Raw genomic sequence first — 21,845 nt, 5'->3', positions numbered from 1 at the left:
GCTCTGCCTTTAACGCCCTCTCCTCCCTTCTGCACCACACTGCCTCTGACACATCTTCTGGCCAGCCAACTTTTTCAGCTAACGCAGAGTTGCAGTTTGACATTGGACTGCGCCGTTAATTCAAGTCAGTGTCTTCCTTGACTGCACAATGACATGTGCTTTCCACTGTCACCAGAGGTCCTGGCACAAGGCCTGGAACTCTGCACTGAACAGGCTCGCAGTAAATATTTGAGGCATGAATGAACGAGTAAATGAACTGCAGAGAAGCAGGTCACATTGCAGGCCTGGTTATAGGACTCTGAGGGCCTGAGTTCCCATGTGGACCTCACACCATCATGGTGGGACCCAGAAAGTGTGGGAGAGCAGTATCTTTATCTGTATGTCCATAATGTTACAGAGCCAAGTCAGAGGTGGGACCTTGTGCTTTCCTTTTATTTCTTGGCAGAGAATGAGGTTAAGACAATGAAGACTCCACAGAACACACACTAAATTAAAATTTAAGAACCTGTAGACTGGTATAGTAGTGTGTGCCTACAAGCTTAGCACTTGGGAGGCTGAGTCAGATGGATGGAAAGTTTAAGTCTAGCCTGGGCTACATAGTGAGATCCTGTCTCAAAAACATACAAACAAACAAATGAAAAGACTCTAGGACAGGCAGGCTGGGGGTGTGGCTCAGTGGTAGAGCACTGGCTTAGCATGCAGAAGGCCCTGGGTTCTAGCCATAATGCCAAGAAAATAATTTTAAAAACCAAAAAAACCTCTCTAGATCACATTTTTTAGACCAAAATATCTGAAACATAGCCATCCGTCCCTTGTCCTAGCTTTTCTTTGATACCTGCTTTGTGGTTGGAGACACTTTAATCTTCCACGTTCACCAGGTCAGACATAGGAATGAGGGAGAAGGAAAAGAATAGGGTTCAGTGTTTGTTTAGGGCTTGCCATAGATGGCAGGCCAGACAATTTAGGAACTTTTTCTTTTTGGCAGCACTGGGATTTGAATTCAGAGCCTCATGCTTCTAGACAGGTGCTCTTGCTGCTTGAACCAGTCCTTTAGCCAGGCCAGGCAATTTAGAATGTTGTGTAAAAAAGAGCATAGATCTTCATCTTATGTGTTCTTACCCTTTTCAGTTTTCGGATAAACAAAGTTAATAGGAGCCAGAAGAGGGTGGCGGCCACACAGGTACACGTTAGGGTGATCAGCTCCAGATTAGACTTGTCTGAGGTTCCTGAAGAGAGAAAAATCACCAAGATGCTGCGAAGAAGAACTCAAAACTGGGTGTGCTTGTGCACTACTCACCCACTCAGAACCGGGTGTGCTTATACACTACTTTGATCCCGCACCTGGGAGGCTAAGGTAGGGAGATCGTGAGTTCAAGACCAGTCTGAGTTACAAAGCAAGTCTGAGACCAGCTTGGGCTCTGTAGCAAGACCCTGCCTCAAAAAAGCAAAACCAAAACCAAAAATGCAACCCCCCCCCCACAAAAAAATAAACCCAACCAAGAAGAAATATTCAGGGTCTCTGAGTATTTAATAAAGGAGGTTTATAAAGGAGGCCAGTACCCCTAAGTGGGCCACAACAAGTCCTTGAGTCTTTACCATCTCTGAGTTAGGCAGGGTATACGGTATTGCCAGAATGAACTCACACATGAAAAACTTTCCAGAAACTCTGCTGTTGAGTTTGAAAACTTTGTAATCTCAGAGACAGCTAATTAAAAATCAGAGGAGAAATTAAAAATGGGGAAAAAAATCAAGACAGGAAAAAAAGCTCATTGAAATGCTAAATCTGGAGTATGTCAAATCTCCTTAAGGAGCTTTGAGGAAATTCTAAAGAAAAAAAAAATGACATGAAAAAGGTTCCTTTGGGACTCCCAAAATGCTTCAAAGTAGATTTTAAAAATAAAACTCAAGGACTATCACAATTGCCTGTTGCTCCTTTTGGAACGGCCACTCCACCCCAACCACAGTCCTGCCCTATGCACCTGGAGTTCCATGTCTGACCTCATTAGCTGCCAGCCTGCATGGGCTAGGAGAAGAGGTGACTGCTGGGCCTGGATCCTCCCAGTCACCTCATTTCCCAGGATCACAGACATCAAAGGCAGAACAATGTTACTCCAAGACAAAAAAAAAAAAAAAACCCAAAGTATTTGAAGTGATGCCTCCGAAGAGGAGGCTCTTTGAAATTTGTAAAGGAATTCTGAAGTAATGCCCTGTTATCTTTAATTTTATTATATGCGACAGGTTTATGTCAAGGGAGACCAAGAACAAATGAGGTTTTTTCTCCTTCGAACCCTAACAGTAACCCTGTGAAGTAGGTGGCAGTCATACTACAACTTCATAGATGAGTACCTTGTCCACAGATGTGCTGAGTCCTGCTGTAGGTGAGGATGGGAGCTAGCAGGCATAGGAAGATGAGACAGGGAGGGTAGCTACTTCTAAGAATGCCATTCAAACCTAACCAAGAGACTTTAGGCAAATGGAAAGAAATTCAAGTTTTAAAAAGCTTCGGAGGTTGAGAAATCTAATATATTCTGGTACTTGAAAAGCATTTGGATCTGCAGATATGTAGGTAGAGGAGGGTGTCACAGGCAGTGAGTAGGTAAATATCCAGACCTGAGAGGTAACAGTGTCCATGCAGTGCGACAGGCGATACAGACAGAACCACAGCACAGAGTGTTCCAAGCATCTACAGCACAGGTGGTCAGAAGAGGGAAGGTGCTGGCCCTGAGTCATACCAAATGCACACAGGAAATCTAGAAACATCAACAGTAATACTCACCGAGTGCTTGCCACTCTAGGGACTCTTCTAAGGACTGCATGTATTCATTCCTGCCACCCCATGAGCTGTGTTAGTCCCATATCATGGATGAAGAAATTAAGTCAGAGAGATTAAGCCTCTTGTTCAAAGTCACACAGCTTGTAAGTGGCAGGGCTGTGATTTTAGCCCAGAGAAGCTGACTCTGCATGCTGCACCACCAGGCGTCCCAGGGTACACCACTTCCTCCTCCTCTTTTATGCTCTGAACAAGTAAAAGTGCCTATTAATCACTTCCGAAAGGCCATGTTTCCTGCCACAAAGTATCTTAGTTTGGAGGGAAAACTGACATTTTCTTCTCATCCAGTCCATCACTGCCCATTCTGCTTTCACAGCTCATGAAATTGTCACCTTCTCTCCTTACCCACACTCACTCTCTAATTAAGGCCTCATTGGTTCTCACTGAACCTCTGTAAAGATCCTATCCAGCCTCCACTGCCTCCATCTCGCCCAGCCCAGCAGCCAGGGTGATCTTGCCAAACCACAGGTTCAGTACTGTTACTCCTCTGCCTCAGTTCTATACTTGCTCTCCATCACCACTGTGATAAAAGTCCAAATTCTGGGCTGGGTGTGCTGCACACTGGTAGATATGTGCTTAACATGCACAAAGTCCCAACGCCACAAAAAATCAATTAATTAAACTGAAAAGTCCAAATCTTTAGCTATTGCATTCAGTGCTGGGGATTGAAGCCAGGGCCTCACAAACATTCTCAGTGGGAGATACCTTGCCTATACGATGTCTTGTCATTTATGGTCAGCCCTGGCTGTCGCTTCAGTTTCATCTGCTGGACATGTTGTATTCACCTCCCTCCTCAGAGTGGGCGAATGAATGGAGAAATCTTATCTCCAAAGAGATTCATGAGAGGTCAGAGTCAAATCCCGGTTCCTGAATATTAACTCAGTAAACGTGGGCCACCACCTACATCCCAGATCTGTTCTAGGGGCTGGAACCCAGTGGTAAAAAAAGGTCAGAGTGGGAGCTCACAGTTTGGATCAGTGTCCTGAGTGAAGTAGCAGAATGGAAGATAGCTCTTCTCTTGCTCACAGTCCATTGTCAGGGTTGAGAGACTGCCTGGCACACAGGAGACATCCTGAACACAGTGGCTGAATGAATTAATGATCTTGGCTTCCTAAGCTGCTTTGTCAGTTGTGGTTAAGTTTCCCCGAATCTCATGTGATTGAGAACAACTTCTTTAAGAATTGTTCAAACCTCTCCTCTCACCACACATCCTCAAAGTACAACTATTTTAAGTTCAAGTTCATATGAGTGAGGACTTCTTCTCCAACAGTAGAAGGTCAAATGCTGCCTTGCTGTACACACACATAGCCACACCCTCGCTTATGCTGCAAAGAAGTTTTGTGGAATTTGATTGCAACCTGCTCAAGACACAGCACCGTGGCCTTTGGCTGTCACAGGCATCCATAGCACCCTGAGACACGGCACTGTCTACATGGAACCTCTGCACATGGAATGCGCTGTGAGAGGTCACTTTCCCACTGCATTCCGTGGGGCAGGAAGCTGACCCCCAAAGTCTAATTCCACAGTCCTTACTCAAGCAAAATTCCTTTCAGTGGGACTGTTTGTGTGCAAATACACATTTAAGGAATCAACTCATTAAAAACATCTTCAATATGAACATTTCTTAATCAAGAAAGACCTACTAAATATTCAGCTGTGCTTAGTAAAAAAAAAACAAAATTAGGATTGTACAGTGTATGATGCAGCATCTTTGCTCTGTCGCATTTGACAGCTCTGTCTCTTTCTTGAAAAGACAGTTGTCAGGACAGTCTTCTGCTGGGTAGACTGATTAAGCAAGCCCTTAGGTGTTTTCTGTCAGACAGCAACACACAGGCCTGACCAAACCCAGCTCTGACTCGCTGGTGACAGCTAATGAACTCAGTACGTGAAGTAGCCCAGCTGTGCATGCCCCGCAGGGGAAAGGGGGGTGGGATTTGATAATAACTGCTGATGTCCCTGGACCTCAGGGCCATCACTCCTACACAATGTGTGTGAAAGGCCAGCATCAAGGCACAGGACAAGGCAATTTTTATTTGGGACACTGACAAAAATGTGGCCAATTTGAAGAGTACATGGTTGTTACACCTTTTATTAGAGATTACAGCCTCAGATGCACACTGCTCCATATCAGTTACCCTCCCAGGCTCCATCCCTCTTGGGATAGAAAGGGTAGGTGTCACACAGGCTAGACTGAGTTTTGAAGGGTGGTGTGCCTCATCTAGAGTGTCTGCAGCTGTGCTGTGTACTGAGCCTTTCTGATGGTGATGGCTCTGGGCACGAGGCCTTGGCCGCATGGTCTGGCATGTGGCACTGTTGTGGCACCAGACTACTAGAACTGCATGCAGCAGAGTCAAGCAACTCAGTTCATGCCGTATGGTTTCTCAAGAAGCAAAACACCGGGGTACCTTCGCCCAGAGCCTGCCTCAACTCAGAGACTAAGCACAAACTCCAGCAGGAATTAGAATGATGCGGTTTTATTGCCCTGTGAGCAGCTGTGTTATAGACCAAGAATTCTGTGCCTCAGTTTCCTCACCCCTAAACAGTGCAGATGACAGCCTCTACCACACAGGGGAAATGTGTAAACCTGGTGTGAGCTATTATTTTGAAGGTTTCCTCTCTTCCTCCATCTCTTCCCCCTTTTCTTTTTTGTTTTTATCTTATAATATTTTAGACCTCAAATGCAAGAGATTTTTCATTTTCATCCAGCCACACTGCATATACCACAATTTGTCTTCTTCAAACAACTCAGACTCTCACTCAAAAGCCCATCACCTTCCCTGGGAAATCTGCATGACACCACTGGCGGGTCGGGTGGTCTCTGGTTCTGTTGTTATTTTAATTTGAGGTAACTAATGAAATGGAACAAAATTTATTCATTTTGCATTACCCATTGGCCAGAGAAAGTCTCAGTAAAGATTTATGCAGGGATGAAAAGAACCAGAAGGTGCTCCACTTAAACCTGACTCTTTGGGCTCCTGACCAACAAAAGCTGATCAAGCAGGTCCCCTTCTTCTGGTAAGGTCTGGTATCCAGTACTTCACTACATCTTACGAGGGGCTTTCCCTTCATCTTACTGCAGACTTCATGACTGGTTATGAAGCTTTTTAGAAGTCTGTGTGGACACCAACAACAGGTGTTGGCGAGGATACGGGGAAAAAGGAACCCTCTTACACTGTTGGTGGGAATGGACTAGTACACCACTCTGGAAAAAAATTTGGAGGCTACTTAAAAAGCTAGACATCGATCTACCATTTGATCCAGCAATACCACTCTTGGGGATATACCCAAAAGACTGTTACTCCAGAGGCACCTGCACATCCATGTTTATTGCGGCACTATTCACAATAGCCAAGTTATGGAAACAGCCAAGATGCCCCACCACTGAAGAATGGATTAAGAAAATGTGGTATCTATACACAATGGAATTTTATGCAGCCATGAAGAAGAACGAAATGTTATCATTCGCTGGTAAATGGATGGAATTGGAGAACATCATTCTGAGTGAGGTTAGCCTGGCTCAAAAAACCAAAAATCATATGTTCTCCCTCATATGTGGACATCAGATCAAGGGCAAACACAACAAGGGGATTGGACTATGAGCACATGATAAAAGCGAGAGCACACAAGGGAGGGGTGAGGATAGGTAAGACACCTAAAAAACTAGCTAGCATTTGTTGCCCTTAACGCAGAGAAACTAAAGCAGATACCTTAAAGCAACTGAGGCCAATAGGAAAAGGGGAACAGGTACTAGAGAAAAGGTTAGATCAAACAGAATTAACCTAGAAGGTAACACCCACGCACAGGAAATCAATGTGAGTCAATGCCCTGTATAGCTATCCTTATCTCAACCAGCAAAACCCCTTGTTCCTTCCTATTATTGCTTATACTCTCTCTACAACAAAATTAGAGATAAGGGCAAAATAGTTTCTGCTGGGTATTGGGGGGGGGGGAGGGAGGGGGTGGAGAGGGTGGTAAGGGAGGGGGTGGGGGCAGGGGGGAGAAATGAACCAAGCCTTGTATGCACATATGAATAATAAAAGAAAAATGAAAAAAAAAAAAAAAAAGAAGTCTGCGTGGACCAATTTGGAACCCTTCTTAAGGACAGTGATGTATGGAAATGCTGTATTCAGGTTAAATATGAAGTTCATTTTCAGGAGTAATTTTAGATAAAAGTATTTAAAATTACTATTTGTGACATTAATTCTGTTACACGTTTTTATTACAAGTTAATCCGTAAGGCGAACTGGAATTCTGTGGTTTGGAACACATCTGGATGACTCACTGTGTAAGTCCAGGAAAAGTGTAAGACAGTTTTGTTGAAATGGAATTTGGTACTTCATATGAACAAATGCTAATGTTGGGTACTACTTAACACAGTTTTTATCAAATGACAGACTCTGTTTTTAACTGTGTTAATCCTTTCAACACCCTACAGGTTAGTAAGCTATTATTAACACTAGCCTTTTGCGATTAGGAAACTGAAGCCTCAGGAAGGGAAATAACTTGCCAGTGGCCACCAGCGGCTGAGCTGAGCATGGAGGCGCCTGGCTGCAGAGGTCTCTTTTTAATTGCTGTGTTCTGCTGCCTTAGACTTGAGACGTAGTAGAACACGTTGCCTAAATGTGTTTCCAACTCTCAGTTTTGCCACGTCCTAGCCGTGTGACCATGACAGGTCATTTTAACTTTTATGCCTAGATTCTTACCTGCAAAGGCTGCATTTCCTCATAGAATTGCTGCAAACATTTAACAGGACAGTTCATGTTTACTTAAAACAGAATCCTGCATGTTTGGTTAAGTATAAGATGCAAGTACATAGGTCCAGGCCATCAGACAGCCCAAGCTCATTCAGCCTCACACCCACTTCTGTGACACCCTATGCAGATTCACTTCAGCCTAGCTTCCATAGAAGGAATGAAGATGGATTACTTTTTAGTTTGAATTATTTTGCCTCAAAAACTATCTACAAAGATTTCAAATCACCCTAACTGAATTCTGGCACCATTTTTTGAATTCTTCACCCAGGCCAGCTTTCTGTCATTATTTTAGTTGAAGAAAAAGGGCATGTATATCCCTGGCCCAAGCTCGCCTGTGTGGAATTAGTGAACAGGCAGTCATCTGTTCAGAGCATTATTCTCTTCATGGGAAACCCCTCACAACTGCCAACACCCACGAGAGGAACAACGTCAGTCCTCAACACAGCCGTGGGAATTAGTTTATCATGTTCTTCCTCAGTGCCAGGATAGTCATAGAGTGAATGTGGGGAGAGAATTCAGGAAGAAAGGAGCTGAGATGAAGGCCAGGCAGGGACCAGAGGAGGGTCAGAAAGGAACTGAGAACTGAAAGCTGGCCAAAGAGGGTAAAACTGTAGCGGTGGGAGACCCAAGACAAGTTTATTTTGAACTTTTTCTATTCTTGAATTTTGAGATTTTTGTTGAAAACATAGTGTGTGCTTCCACTTGGTGAGTCCTTTCTCAAGCAGATGTGAGTGTTCAATTAATGTGGCACCAACATTGCAAATCATCAATCCTGCCACGACAACCAGACTGTAGGACACTGTGGTAGTCCTGTGTCTTCTTTCATTTTCAAATCCATCAATCATCATCAACAAATGTTTTCAGTGGCAGTTGTTCTTCAGGTTATTTTCTCCTTTGTAATTACAAATGCTACTAAACGTATATTGAGTCAGGCCTAAATCTGTTATAAGAAAGTTCTAGTCTATGATCTAGTCAATTGCAACAATAAGGTATAGCTTATCATAAGTCTTTGGAGGAAATTGTGCCACACTTGTATTGTAACAGTCCCGTTGAATTCCAAAGGCTGGGTAATGTCACTCAGGATTTTGGTTACTAAGAGTTTTATTGTTGGTCTTTCTATTGGAACTTCCCCTTTGAGAACTCCACGTGTGCACAGGCCCGGTCCAAACCAAACAAGGCCTGTGATTATTTAAAGAAGGTACTTTGACTCCACGGTCCATTCATCCTTTTTGGATACAAAAATAACGTGTTGTTTTATCTATGCATATAAGAATCCTTTTTCAAAGGAAATAAAAAGAGCAGACAGTTTCCTTCCTGGCTAATTCCTGAACCTCTTTACATCTGTTAAACATAGCCACAGACACAACTCGTGTGCTTGGTTTCATTTCCTAAACTCGATTTGACAAGATAGCTCAGCATGAATGGTCCATATGCACCTAACAGGAAAGCAGATCTAAAGCTAGGCAATGTTTTGCAGCTATCAGGGTGATATGAACAATAATTTAGACTCTAGAGCAAGAATCCAATTTAAATTATAAAGTTACTGAGCAGATAACTGCATTTAACTGTTCTAAGTAGCCCCCTAAGATCAAATTTATTCAGTGAGTACTTATTCAGTACTGAAGCTAATTCATGCACACAGGCATTCCTAAATTCCACACACTATCACTTGCAAAAAATTCTTTCTATTCCAAATCATATCCTTATATGGGGCTGGAACTGATCTTCTGGAAACCTCACCACAAGTTATCTTTCCTGTTATGTCAAAGAATGAGCTACATGCCACCTCTTAAGTATTTGAAAGAAAATAGTCATGTTGTCCCACTCTTTGTCTCTTTTCTAAGCTAAGTATCCTCTTCTTCACTATTAGATTATGTTCCTATCCAAATAAATGGCTCCATGTATTAATGCTTCTCATACAAATGAGCACAAGATTTCAGAAGTGTTTTGATGATTACAGATCACCATACTTTCTAAGCAAAGAAGCTGGATGCACTCATGACTGTGGGAGCAGAGGGAGAAAGACAAGAGAGAGCAAGGGAGAAGGCCAACCAGCCACCACCTGAGGGAGGAGAGGCCATGAGTCACAAATTACCAAGTCCCCAGAGAAGTCAAGGCACTAGCCAACAGAAACTTGTTAGAATGATTCAGGCTTTGTTATTGCCAAGATGGATATCCATGTAGAAGGTTCAAAGTTTTCCCATAACTCCTGTCCTGTCTTTTCCTGCCTCATCCACCTGCCAGTGACCACCCACAAGGCTTCCTGTACTCCATATCCAATGGAACACCACTGTCCTTATTAGTAGCATTGTGTAGTCTTTTTTACACCAACTAATGTCTCTGCTTTCCCCTTCGGAGAAGCTCACAATGTTTGTGGATGTGGTTCCTGTGGCCCTTAATCTTTCAGCTAGGTTTTCAGGGCACCCTGAGGTTAGGGATCACGGCTTACACTTCCATATCCTGCATAATCCTGCACAAGTAAGTAAGTTAACCACAAGTTGAGTGTGACTTCTTTCTACTGCTCCAAACCAGTATACTGATATATTTATTTCCTTTTTCTGACACAAAATGGTGGTTTTCTAGATACAGAAGTCCAATAAAAATTTATTGAGCATGCAAAGGCAGAAAATTGAATATTCAACAATGGTAAGCATTGCTTCCAAGGAGCACAGAGGGGAAAATGAGGGAGAGACAGGAGACCAGTGGTAGAGAAAATAACACTAGAGTGAAAGTGGCTCTTGAAGGATCAGTATTGTCCTGGGGGAAAGCAAGTCGGGAAGGAAGGCTGTCCAGACAATAGGAGAAAGACATAGAAATGCAAAGAGGCCACGGGGAGCCTGAGTTTGTCCAGAGTCTCCCAAGTAGTTTAGCTGGAGGATTGGAGACAAGTGGGAAGAGTGGAGAAGGGGATCCTGGAGGACCATGGGTGTCTAAACAAGAGCAATAGACAGTCACTGAGAGATGCCAAGCTGAGAAGTGACACATTGACAAACACCCTTGAGGGTTGGGACTAGATTGTTGAAGGGTGCAAGAAGTAAGCAGGTGGGTTGGCTGACTGAGTTATGATGTCATCTTTTGACAGATCAGGTCATCTGTAAGCAGTCAGAGTACATGATAGAGGCTGCCAGAAATGTTTACACATTACTAGTGACACAGTATTTGTTACACTTGTGTGACTTTTTGGAAAGCATGCTAGTGGGAAAAGGAATCAGTATAAGGAATTAAGATGCACGCAGAGAGGAAACCACAAGAGGATATCTGAGAGTTTTATCATAAGACCTTCCAGACAGCTTCCTTCTCAGGAATGAGAAGAGTACAGGAAGGGTGGAAATACTGTGAGGTTCACACCAGCACGGACTCATGTGTTTGATATGCGACTTCGGCCAGGATATTTAATCTCTCTGAGTCTGTCTTCCCAGCTGCAGACTGGATAACACTATTTATTTCTTTGGAGTCTTACAAGGTTAATAGGTTATGTACAATCATCCTGCCATAACTGTATCTGAAGGGGATTGGTTTCAGGATCCTCAAGGATACCAAAATCTGAGGATGCTTAAGTCCTCCACACGGGATGATGTATTATTTGCTCAGAACGGGCACTTCCTCATGTGTACATCCTCCCCATTCTCTATCATCCCTAGATGATTAATACTAAATACAATGTAAATACCATGTACATAGTTGCTATACTGTATTGTTTAGGGAATCTCATGACAAGAAAGAAAGTCTGTGCATGTTCAAATCGAACACAATTTCTTGTTCTGAGTATTTGCAATCTGCAATTAGTTGAATCTGGGGATTCAGAACCTGCAGATCTAGAGGGTCAACTGTGGTGTTCAGTGTCTAGCACAGTGCTGCCCATAAAGGCATTAAGTAAATGTTTCCTGATGAGTTCTGGGGACAGGGATGGGATACAAAGGTATTGCCAGACACTTCCTGCCTTGGAACTTTTGCAGATCTGTATGGAAGAGTGGTAGCTCCATGCCAACATAGTAATAAAAGGCAGGCTAAAATAGTACTGACTACTAATCCTAGAACCATGGTGTGAGAGAGTGGAGAAAAGAATGAGCATTGGACTAGCTGTTCATCCTGGAAGATGGATATCACAGGTAGAAAGCATGGAAGCTGATCTCAGAGAATAAGAGGTTGGAATTGGGAATGAAGTCTGAGAAAACAGTCCAGGCTATGAATGACCGTCAAGAATGAAGGCCACACTTGGCATTGCGTCGTGAGTCAGACTCAACAATGGCTAGAGCACTGGCTTCAGACCATCCTGGGAGGCTCTGAAGGGCAGTCATATGGCAAACAGAAGGATCACAGATGCCATAAAGCACAAGTTCAAGTGAAGTAGCTTCTGAGAAACCCAGATGGGCCTGGCAGAAAAGGGGAGCTCTACAAATTTGTACAAATGTCTCTGCTTGAGGCCTGCACTTCTCCTAAGCTATCAGACCCCCAGTCATTGCTGACCCACATTCCCTACTGAGGAAGGAGGGAACAGGAAGATGATAAGGCAAGGAGGCCATTATCAAGGTGGGTTGAGGTGAGTCCAAGAAGAGAGTCAAGATTTCACCTCAGGTCTGCCATTGTCTGACTGTGTGATATCAGTCATTTCGTGTCTCTCAGATGTCCATAATAACTGTTCCACATATTTGATGGGGTTTTCATGAGGATGTGGGAGAAACACCTTTTCCTCTGAGGATGAGAGAAGCCACCTTGCTCTTGGCTCTCCTTGGCCTAAATGCAGCCACTCCTGAGGGCCACATCTGAGGACCACATCCATTTGGGAGAAAGAGGTGTTCAAGATCTCGATGTATACTTAATAAGCTGTTTTCTCTATGTGTGAGCACAAGTGTTGGAAGAACATTCTAAAAGGAGTTAGAGGGCACCAGGAATGCTACTCTCAGTTCTTCGGGAAATATAAATTTGTGATTAGAGCAGTTTCAGAGTTTCAGGAGACTGTGAAGTCATCTCCTTGAAGAATGGAGGTGATATTCTGTGGGAGTCTGGGTTCTGCCCTAAAATCTGTAAGGCAAAAAGAACTGAAGGATATTGTCTTGTTCCTGGTTCCTCCCCAGAAGTCCTTGCGTGTCCTGAATGTCCTGAAGAGCATTTTGAAGCGGGCTACTGAACCAGCTCCACCTTTTCATGTCAAAGCTCAGTGTGCCATTGATATTTATATCTGAGAGGCGCCAATTTGATATTTTACGATGCTGTAAATTTTATGTTTTGGATGGTTCTTAGCATTGGAAAATTGAAATTGAAGTCAAAACTATTTTCCAAATGGAAGCCACATGGTCAGAGCCAGAATAACATTTGGCCTCTTTGTATTTTGCTACTCAACAAACTATCTGAGGCCTAGAGGGAGGAAGCACTGAATATTTTTCTTAAATGTGGTTTGTTTATTATGTGTTGCTTCTCGATGATAATATTTTGCACCTATTCATGTTAGAAACCAGCTTAGGAAAACATTTGGGGGAAGCTGCATATGTCCAACTTCTAGGACTCAGAAAAGGGACAAAAAGAACAATTTTGAGTGTGTGGGCCTTCCCCCCACCCCAGCCCCTTTCTTTCTTTTTGGACTGATTTCCTACAGGTGTGGACTGGACCATTCTCGGTGGGTCATTATAATTACAGCCCAGTGGGGAGCCTTTCTTCCGGGAAGTACTTCCCCACTGAGACTGCCAGCCCATTTCTTCACCTTGTGGCTTGCCAGACAGAACCAGAGGGTGCCTTCCCAGAGGGGTGAAGGAGGTCAGGGAAAGGAACAGACTGAGCCAGCCACAGGGGACCAGGAGGTGGGAAGCTAAACAAATAGGGAAGCAGGTGTCTGTGGGGTGGGGAGGGTGGGGGAGTTCTGGTATCACCCCTGGCCACTGTTTACCTTGCACGGTGAGGTATGCCGAGCTTTCTGCAGCTCCCTTCAGGTTGGTGGCTCTGCACTGATAGACACCTTCATCTTCTTCTGTGACTCTTTCAATAAACAGTGTGCTGTTTCCTGGTCCCAAAATAATTCCTGAAGAGGGAGATTTGTTTGGATTAGTGGGCCTGGATGACAAACACAAACAGTTTCCTCTGTGACCCAAGTGTCTTCCTATCCTAAGCATCGCACGGGGACTCTGAGCTCTGTATGACCCAGTGACCCAGGTCGGGCCTGCTTATTTGTTTGCTTGCTGTCAGGTTTTCTACCAGCAATCTTTGCCACCTCACAGAGCTGTGCCCCCAGCACTGGAGCACAGCTATCCCACTGGGGAGAGAGAAACAAGGGAAAGCCACATATCCCATTTTAAAGTCACGTTTATCAGGGAGCTGCAGATCTGATAACAACTCCATTTACCCCGGCCCACCATGCACTCCGCAACACACCATTCATTTCCAACACACCTTGACTCTCACCACACTGGAAGGTGTGGTGGCCTCCCTCTTACACATAAAGACACTGAAATTCCCCAAGGTCAAGTAACTCACCCAAGGGCACAGAGTTTAACCCAAAGCACACTGTGGCATGGAGTCAGAGGAAATCGTGATTCCTTCGTCGTGTGTGTGGTGAGGGGGCATAGCACAGGGGTTTAGAGCTTGGGCTGTGTTTGAATGCACGCCTTACCACTACAGGCCTGGTGACTTTAGGCAAATAACTTATCCTTTCTAACTTTCAGTTTCCTCAATCTGAAGACAAAAATGGGAGCGGTTCCTAATCAGTACATGTGAAAACAGTTGAAAGTGCATGGCATTTAGTATTAAATACCACAGAGCACGGTTTGATGGAAGGAAGACCATGAACTTCCAAACCCCTGAGAGAAGACCCAGTCACTTCAACACCGAGTACTATCACCAAGTACTTATTGTCATTTACTTTGCCATCAGTCTGAGTTAGAGATTTTGGGTAGCAGGCTAAGAGGTGGTATTTGTTGAGGAGAAAAAATTAATATGCCAAACACTCACATATCTATTCCCTTTCTGTTCTGTCTCTAAGAGGGGGAGCCAACAAGAATGGGATAAGTAATCAGGGAAGGCTACACAGAGGAGGAGGCTCTTGAGCCAAGGTTTGAAGGATTATCAGCTGTGAGGTAAGAAAAGAAGTCATGAGAAAGGCATGATGTGGAAACGAAGATGCTCATTTTGGGATAGTGAGGAAATAGGCCTGACCAAACTATACACTGTATTTTGTTAGTTTAAATAGTTAGTATTTCCTTGACTACAAAAGATGCACCAAATACAGAACATTTGAAAGTCTAGAAAAATGCAAAAAAGAAAGACCAATCAAAAACACCTATAAGCATACCTCCCAGATGTTTCATTAGTCTGATTTTTTGTTTGTTTTTGGTGAGACTGGGGATCAAACTCAGGGCTTTGCACTTGCACAGCAGGCACGCAGGCATTGTACCTCTTGAGCCATGCCTCCAGTCCATTTTGCTCTGGTTGTTTGGAGAGGATCTCACCAACTATTTGCCTGTGCTGCCCACAAACCATGATCCTTCTGATCTCAACCTCCCAAGTAGCTAGGATTACAGGTGTGAATGGCCTGTGCCCTGTACTTTTTTCTGTTTGTTTTTTCAGTGCTGGGGATCAAACCCAGGGCCTTGAACATGCTGGGCAAGTGGTCTACCACTGAGCCATGCCCCCAATTCCTTTAGTCTCATTTATTTATTTATTTACTTATTTTTGAGATTTTGTTTCTCTTTATTTCATCCAGTTCAGATACCTATCTTATTGAGAACAGAAAGGGTAATTATTGACAAAGTTACTAGTTTGAAATCAAATAATTAGGAATTTTTAAATTAAATTGCATAAAAACAGTATACAAAAAATTAATAATAGGCAGATTAGTGTGGCTATCAATAAGCACCAGCCAGATATATGAGTTGATTCAGTCCAAGGTTGCCTAAAATTTACTGTAATTTTTATTTTGCATATTCAATTTGAAAATGTATTAAGGTTCACTCAACACCTTTGCTCTTCTTGCATACAACTATTGTCTAATCTTTTGCAGTAACATATATCTTAAAAACAATGAATTAGAGCAAAGTTTCAGGCTAGTGGAGTGGCTCAAGCTGTAGAGTGCCTGCCTAGCAAGCATGAGGCCTTGAGTTCAAACCCCAGCACCATAAAAAAAAAAAAAAGAAAAAAAGACTAAATAAAGTTGCTTTCATGAGCAATGTGGCTTGTGACCAGAGCACACATCTTTTTTTTTTTTTAATTTTTTATTCATTTATTCACATGTGCATACATTGCTTGGGCCATTTCTACCCCCTGCCCCCCATCCCCTCTCTCTCTTCCCATCCTCCCTCACTTCCAGGCAGAACCTTTTCTGCCCTTTTCTCCAATTTTGTTGAAGAGAAGACATAAGCAATAATAAGAAAGATAAAGCGTTTTTGCTAGTTGAATTAAGGATAGCTATACAGCATTGTTTCCATGTACAAATGTGTTACAACCTGAATTGATTCCTCTTTACCAGACCTTTTCACTAGTTCCTGATCCCCTTCTCATATTGACCTCTGTTGCTTTAAGGTTACTGTATTAGCTCCTCTGCAGTGGGACACCAAACACTTTCAAGTATTGGATTTCCTACCTATCCCCATTCCTCCCACATGTGCTCTCCCCTTGTCATGTGATCCAAGTCCAACAACATTGCTGGTTTTGACTTAGATCTAAAGTCTGCATATGAGGGAGAACATATGACTTTTGGTCTTCTGAGCCTAATTAGCCTCTCTCAGAACGATGTTCTCCAGTTCCATTCATTTACTTGAAAATGATAAGATTTCATTCTTTTTCATGGCTGAGTAAAATTCTATTATGTATAAATACCATATTTTCTTAATTCATTTGTCAGTAGTGGTGCATCTTCCATAACTTGGCTATTATGAATAGTGCTGCAATAAACATGGGTGTGCAAGTGCCTTTGGAGTAACCTGTGTCGCATTCCTTTGGGTATATTCCTAGGAGTGGGATTGCTGGTCATATGGCAGATCAATGTTTAGATTTTTAAGAAGCTTCCATATTTTTTTCCAGAGTGGTTGCACTAGCTTGCATTCCCACCAGCAGTGTACAAGGGTTCTTTTTTCTCCACATCCCCACCAACACCTGTTGTCGGTGGTGTTTTTGATGATGGCTATTCTAACAGGGGTGAGGTGGAATCTTAGTGTGATTTTGATTTGCATTTCCTTTATGGCTAGAGACGGTGAGCATTTTTTCATGTGTTTTTGGCCATTTGAATTTCTTCTTTTGAGAAAGTTCTGTTTAGTTCAGTTGCCCATTCCTTAATTGGTTCATTGATTTTGGGAGAGTTTACTTTTTTAAGTTGCCTGTGTATTCTGGTTATCCGTCCTTTGTCTGATGTGTAGCTGGCAAATACTTTCTCCCGCTCTGTGAGTGGTCTCTTCAGCTTAGAGACCATTTCTTTTGTTGTGCAGAAGCTTTTTAATTTTATGAAGTCCCATTTGTCCATTTTTTCTCTTAGTTGCTGAGCTGCTGGGGTTCTATTGAGGAAGTCCTTGCCTATACCTATTTCTTCCAGAGTATTTCCTGCTCTTTCCTGTATTAACTTCAGAGTTTCGGGTCTGACATTAAGGTCCTTGATCCATTTTGAGTTGATCCTAGTAAAGAGTGATAAACATGGATCTAGTTTCAGTTTTTTGCAGACAGACAACCATTTCTCCCAGCAACACTTGTTGAAGAGGCTGTCTTTTCCATCATATGTTTTTGGTGCCTTTGTCAAAAATGAGGTGGGCATAGCTGTGTGGATTCATATCCGGGTCCTCTGTTCTGTTCCACTGGACTTCATGTCTGTTTTTGTGCCAGTACCATGCTGTTTTTGTTGTTATTGCGTTGTAATATACTTTGAAGTCGGGTATTGTGATACCTCCAGCATTGTTCTTTTTACTGAGTATTGCCTTGGCTCTTTACCATCTCTTGTGTTTCCAAATGAATTTTAGGGTAGATTTTTCAATCTCTGTGATGAATGTCATTGGGTTTTTGATGGGAATTGCATTAAACACGTAGATTGCTTTTGGTAGTATAGCCATTTTTACTATGTTGATTCTAACAATCCATAAGAATGGGAGACCTTTCCACCTTCTGTAGTCTTCCTCGATCTCTTTCTTCAGGGGCTTGTAATACTCCTTGTAGAGGTCATTCACATCCTTTGTTAAGTTTACTCCTAGGTATTTGATTTTTTTTGAGGCTATTGTAAATGGAATTGTTTCCATATATTCCTTCTCAGTTTGTTCGTTGATGGTGTATAGAAAAGTTAATGATTTTTGTAAGTTGATTTTGTATCCTGCAACTTTGCAGTAGCTGTTTATGGAGTCTAGGAGCTTCTGAGTAGAGTTTTTTGGGTCTTTAAGGTATAGGATCATATTGTCAGCAAGTAGGGATATTTTGACAGTTTCTTTACCTATTTGTATTCCTTTTATTCCTTCTTCTTGCCTAATTGCTCTGGCTAGGAATTCCAGTACTATGTTGAATAGGAGTGGGGATAGTGGGTACCCTTGTCTCATTCCTGATTTTAGGGGAAATGTTTTCAGTTTTTCACCATTAAGTATGATGTTGGCTGTAGGTTTGTCATATATAGCTTTTATAATGTTGAGGTACTTTCCTTCTATTCCTAGTTTTCTTAGAGCTTTTGTCATGAAATGGTGTTGGATCTTATCAAAGGCTTTTTCTGCATCTATTGAGATGATCAAGTGGTTTCTGTCTTTGCTTCTGTTAATTTGGTTTATTATGTTTATTGATTTTCGTATGTTGAACCACCCCTGCATTCCTGGGATGAAGCCTACTTGGTTGTGGTGAATAATCTTTTTGATGTGTTGTTGAATTCGGTTTGCCATTATTTTGTTGAGGATTTTTGCATCAATCTTCATGAAGGAGATTGGCCTGTAGTTTTCCTTTTTGGAGGTGTCTTTGCCTGGTTTTGGGATAAGTGTAATACTGGCTTCATAAAATGTGTTAGACAGTTTTCCTTCCCTTTCTATTTCATGGAACAGCTTAAGGAGGGTTGGTATCAGTTCTTTAAAGGTCTGATAGAATTCAGCAGAGAATCCATCAGGTCTTGGACTTCTCTTTTTTGGGAGACTCTTTATTGCTGCTTCAATTTCATTTTGTGTTATAGATCTATTCTGATGGTTAATATCCTCTTGGTTCAATTTTGGATGTTTGTATATATCTAGAAATCTGTCCATTTCTTCAAGATTTTCAAATTTGTTGGAGTTCTCAAAGTAGTCTCTGATGATTTCCTGGATTTCCATGGTGTTTGTTGTTATCTCCCTTTTTGCATTTCTGATTTTACTGATTTGGGTTTTTTCTCTCCTCATTTTAGTCAGGTTTGCCAGGGGTCTGTCAATCTTACTTATTTTTTCAAAGAACCAGCTTTTTGTTTCATTGATTCTTTGTATTTTTTGTTTGTTTGTTTGTTTCTATTTCATTAATTTCTACCCTTATTTTTATTATTTCTCTCTTTCTGCTTGTTTTGGGATTTGTTTGTTCTTGTTTTTCTAGGAGTTTGAGATGTAGCATTAGGTCATTGATTTGAGATCTTTCTGTCCTTTTAATATATGCACTCATGGCTATAAACTTTCCTCTTAGGACTTCCTTTGTTGTGTCCCACAGGTTCTGGTAGGTCCTGTTTTCATTTTCATTAACTTCCAGGAACCTTTTAATTTCTTCTTTTATTTTATCAATGACCATTGATCATTAAGCAATCTTTAGTCTCTTTTAAGTGTACTTTTAAAATAGTTTGTTCACTCAAATAACAGCCATTTTGAGTTCTTTCTATAGACTACACACTGTTCTAGACGCTGGTAATACCATAAGACTGCCTATTGTAGCTTGGGGATATTAGATATAAATAATATAACTTCAGGTAGCAATAAAGTCATGAAGAAAACAAACCAGGTTAAAAGGACTGTGGATCAAGGAGGGTGAGGACTGTTTTAGGTTGTGCTTGGATGGCTTTCTGAGGAGGTAACCTTTGAGCACAGACTGATGGAATGGAAAGGAATGAGCCACCTGAAGAACCAGAAAATGTATTTGGGGTGCATGAGTAACAGTACATAGCCCCCAGGGCAGGAATGTTTGTTTAAAAACAGCAAAAAGATCCAGCAGAAGAGATGAGAAGGAGGCAGGGCAGAGACCCTCCCTGACCTGTGGTCTACTGTAAGGACTTAAGATTCTTTTCTAAATAGAGTCAAAAGCCATTGAAGGATGGACTGTGGATGTAGGTCAGTGGTGGAGAGCCTTTCTAGCAGGTATAAGGCCTTGGGTTCTATCCCTAGCACCACAAGAAACTAAAACCAAAAAAACAAAAAACCCAAAACAACAACAACAACAAAAAACCCAAAGCCATTGGAGACTTAAAGATAGTATGGGGACCAGGTGGAAGCAGGAGGGTGAACAGCTGGCTTCTGACATTGTCCAGTACATGGCATGGTAGCTTGGACCAGAGTGACTGCGTTGCAAGTGGTAACAGGCTTTAGGAATTTTTTTTTTTTTTGAAGCACCACTTGGCTTGCCTATGAATTAGGATGGCATGTGAGATAGAGTTAATGAAAGATTAACTTCCAGGTTAATGGTTTGAGCAATTGAGAGAATGATGGTGCCTTTCCCAAGATGGAAATGATTATGGGAGTGTGGGTTTGAGGGAGAAAAACCAAGAGTTCTGCTGTGTTCTGCACGCTTCAAGTTCAAGGTGGGTATTGCATATCCAAAGGGAGGTCAGGCTGGAGACAGTTATATGGAGTCAGCATAGAGAAACAGGTGAGGCCAAAGCCATGGAGACAAACCTCATGGCACAGTGCAAAGGGAGGAGAATAGAAAGCTAAACGTTAAGTCCTGGGACTTTAGAACAGGAGGAGGGAGTAGCCCAAGTGGAAGAAGGAAGAGCCCAGGAAGGGGCAAGAAAACCAGAGGACGTGGCTTCTAGAGCCCAAGGAAAGAGTTTCACAGAGGAAAGGATAGTCAGAGGAAGGACCTAACTGCCCACATGGGGAAGGGTGAGAGCAAAGCCTGATCAAGGTCACAGAAAGAAAAGGGGGTGACCAAGTAGAGATGGCGAGGAGGTTTCCTTTCAAGGAGGTGGCTAGAGAATGCCACAGAAGGGATTCTTTTGCAAGATGTGAAATTTTATAGCAGGCTTTCATGGAGATAGAAGTAACCCGGGGAGGAGGAAAGCTGCCTGTGCGGGAGACAGGCGTGCCAAGAGCAGAGCTCCGGGGGAAGTAAGAGGGTTAGAATCCAGTAGCCAAGTTTGCCTGGGATAGGAACAGGGACAGCCAGGGTTTTTTGTTTGTTTTTTTTGAGACAGAGTCTCATTGTGTTGCACAAACTGTCCTTGAACTTGCTATGTAGCCCAGGCTGGCCTCAAACTCATGATACTTCTGCCTCAGCCTCTTCAGTGCTGAGCTTACAGGTGTGGATTTTAAAAAGCCACAGTTCTCTATGGCAGAATATTAGGCAGTTTTGCTTCAGAAAAAAAGTCTGCAATGAACATCTGACACGGTAGTGTGTACTTATTACACACACCTTTCCTACGGCTGGTTTGTAGGGTGTGTTTATTTCCAGCTCTACCTAGTATTACAAAATTGTCTTCCAAAATACATCTATTTTCACTTTCACCAGCAGTGAGTAAGGGCTCCCCTTTCCCATATTCTTACTGGTACTTGGTGTTGTTAGACTCTTTGGTTGATCCAAAGTGATGAGTGAGAAATGATATCTTGCTGTGGCTTTGATATACATTCTCTGATAATTAAGTGTAGCAATCTTATTAAGCATTCAGACCTTTCTCTCTCTAATTGCTTCTTCATACCCATTGCTCATTTTCTATTGTCTTTTTTCTTGAAGATTTTAGGGTTCTTTATATGTTTTGTATATTTATTTTTTTTTGGCTAACTATAGTACAAACCTTCTCTCACACTATGAATAGCCTTTTAAAAGTTTGTAATAAACAGTTTTAATACCTACGCTTTAAAAATTTTAGTGTAGTTAAATTTAATATGCTCTATTATAGTTTGTGCTTATTACTTGCTTAAAAAATCTTTTACTCTAACAACACAAAATATTCCCCTTTTATACTTCTTATAAAATCAATTGGAAGGATTCATTTAGAAAAACCTTATTTAGGTTTTTCATCTATCTGGAATCTCCTTTGGGGAGGGGCACTGTGTGTGTGCAATAAGGATCTGAATTTTACCATACAAATAGCAAATTACTTCAATATCAGTTATTGAATAAATATGCTTTTTTCCCCACTGAGTTGTGGGATACCAAGTATC

The 21,845-nt window shown here is 42.2% G+C and overlaps 1 protein-coding gene across 1 annotated transcript in view; it reads right to left on the bottom strand.

Moving 5' to 3' along the window:
* Flt1 (fms related receptor tyrosine kinase 1) overlaps positions 1–21,845 on the bottom strand; it is a 161,314-nt gene that overhangs the window by 34,299 nt on the left and 105,170 nt on the right. The window contains exons 16-17 of the mRNA XM_020176806.2: positions 13,466–13,597; positions 1,120–1,226 (exon numbers count right to left, since the gene is read on the bottom strand). Coding sequence (XP_020032395.2) covers positions 1,120–1,226; positions 13,466–13,597 — 239 coding nt within the window. The remainder of the gene's footprint in view (positions 1–1,119; positions 1,227–13,465; positions 13,598–21,845) is intronic.

The sequence above is a fragment of the Castor canadensis genome, chromosome 10, assembly GCF_047511655.1.
Source record: "Castor canadensis chromosome 10, mCasCan1.hap1v2, whole genome shotgun sequence".
Taxonomy (NCBI): Eukaryota; Metazoa; Chordata; class Mammalia; order Rodentia; family Castoridae; genus Castor; species Castor canadensis.
Note: the sequence above shows the minus strand (reverse complement) of the source record. Positions and strands in the feature narration are given on the sequence as shown.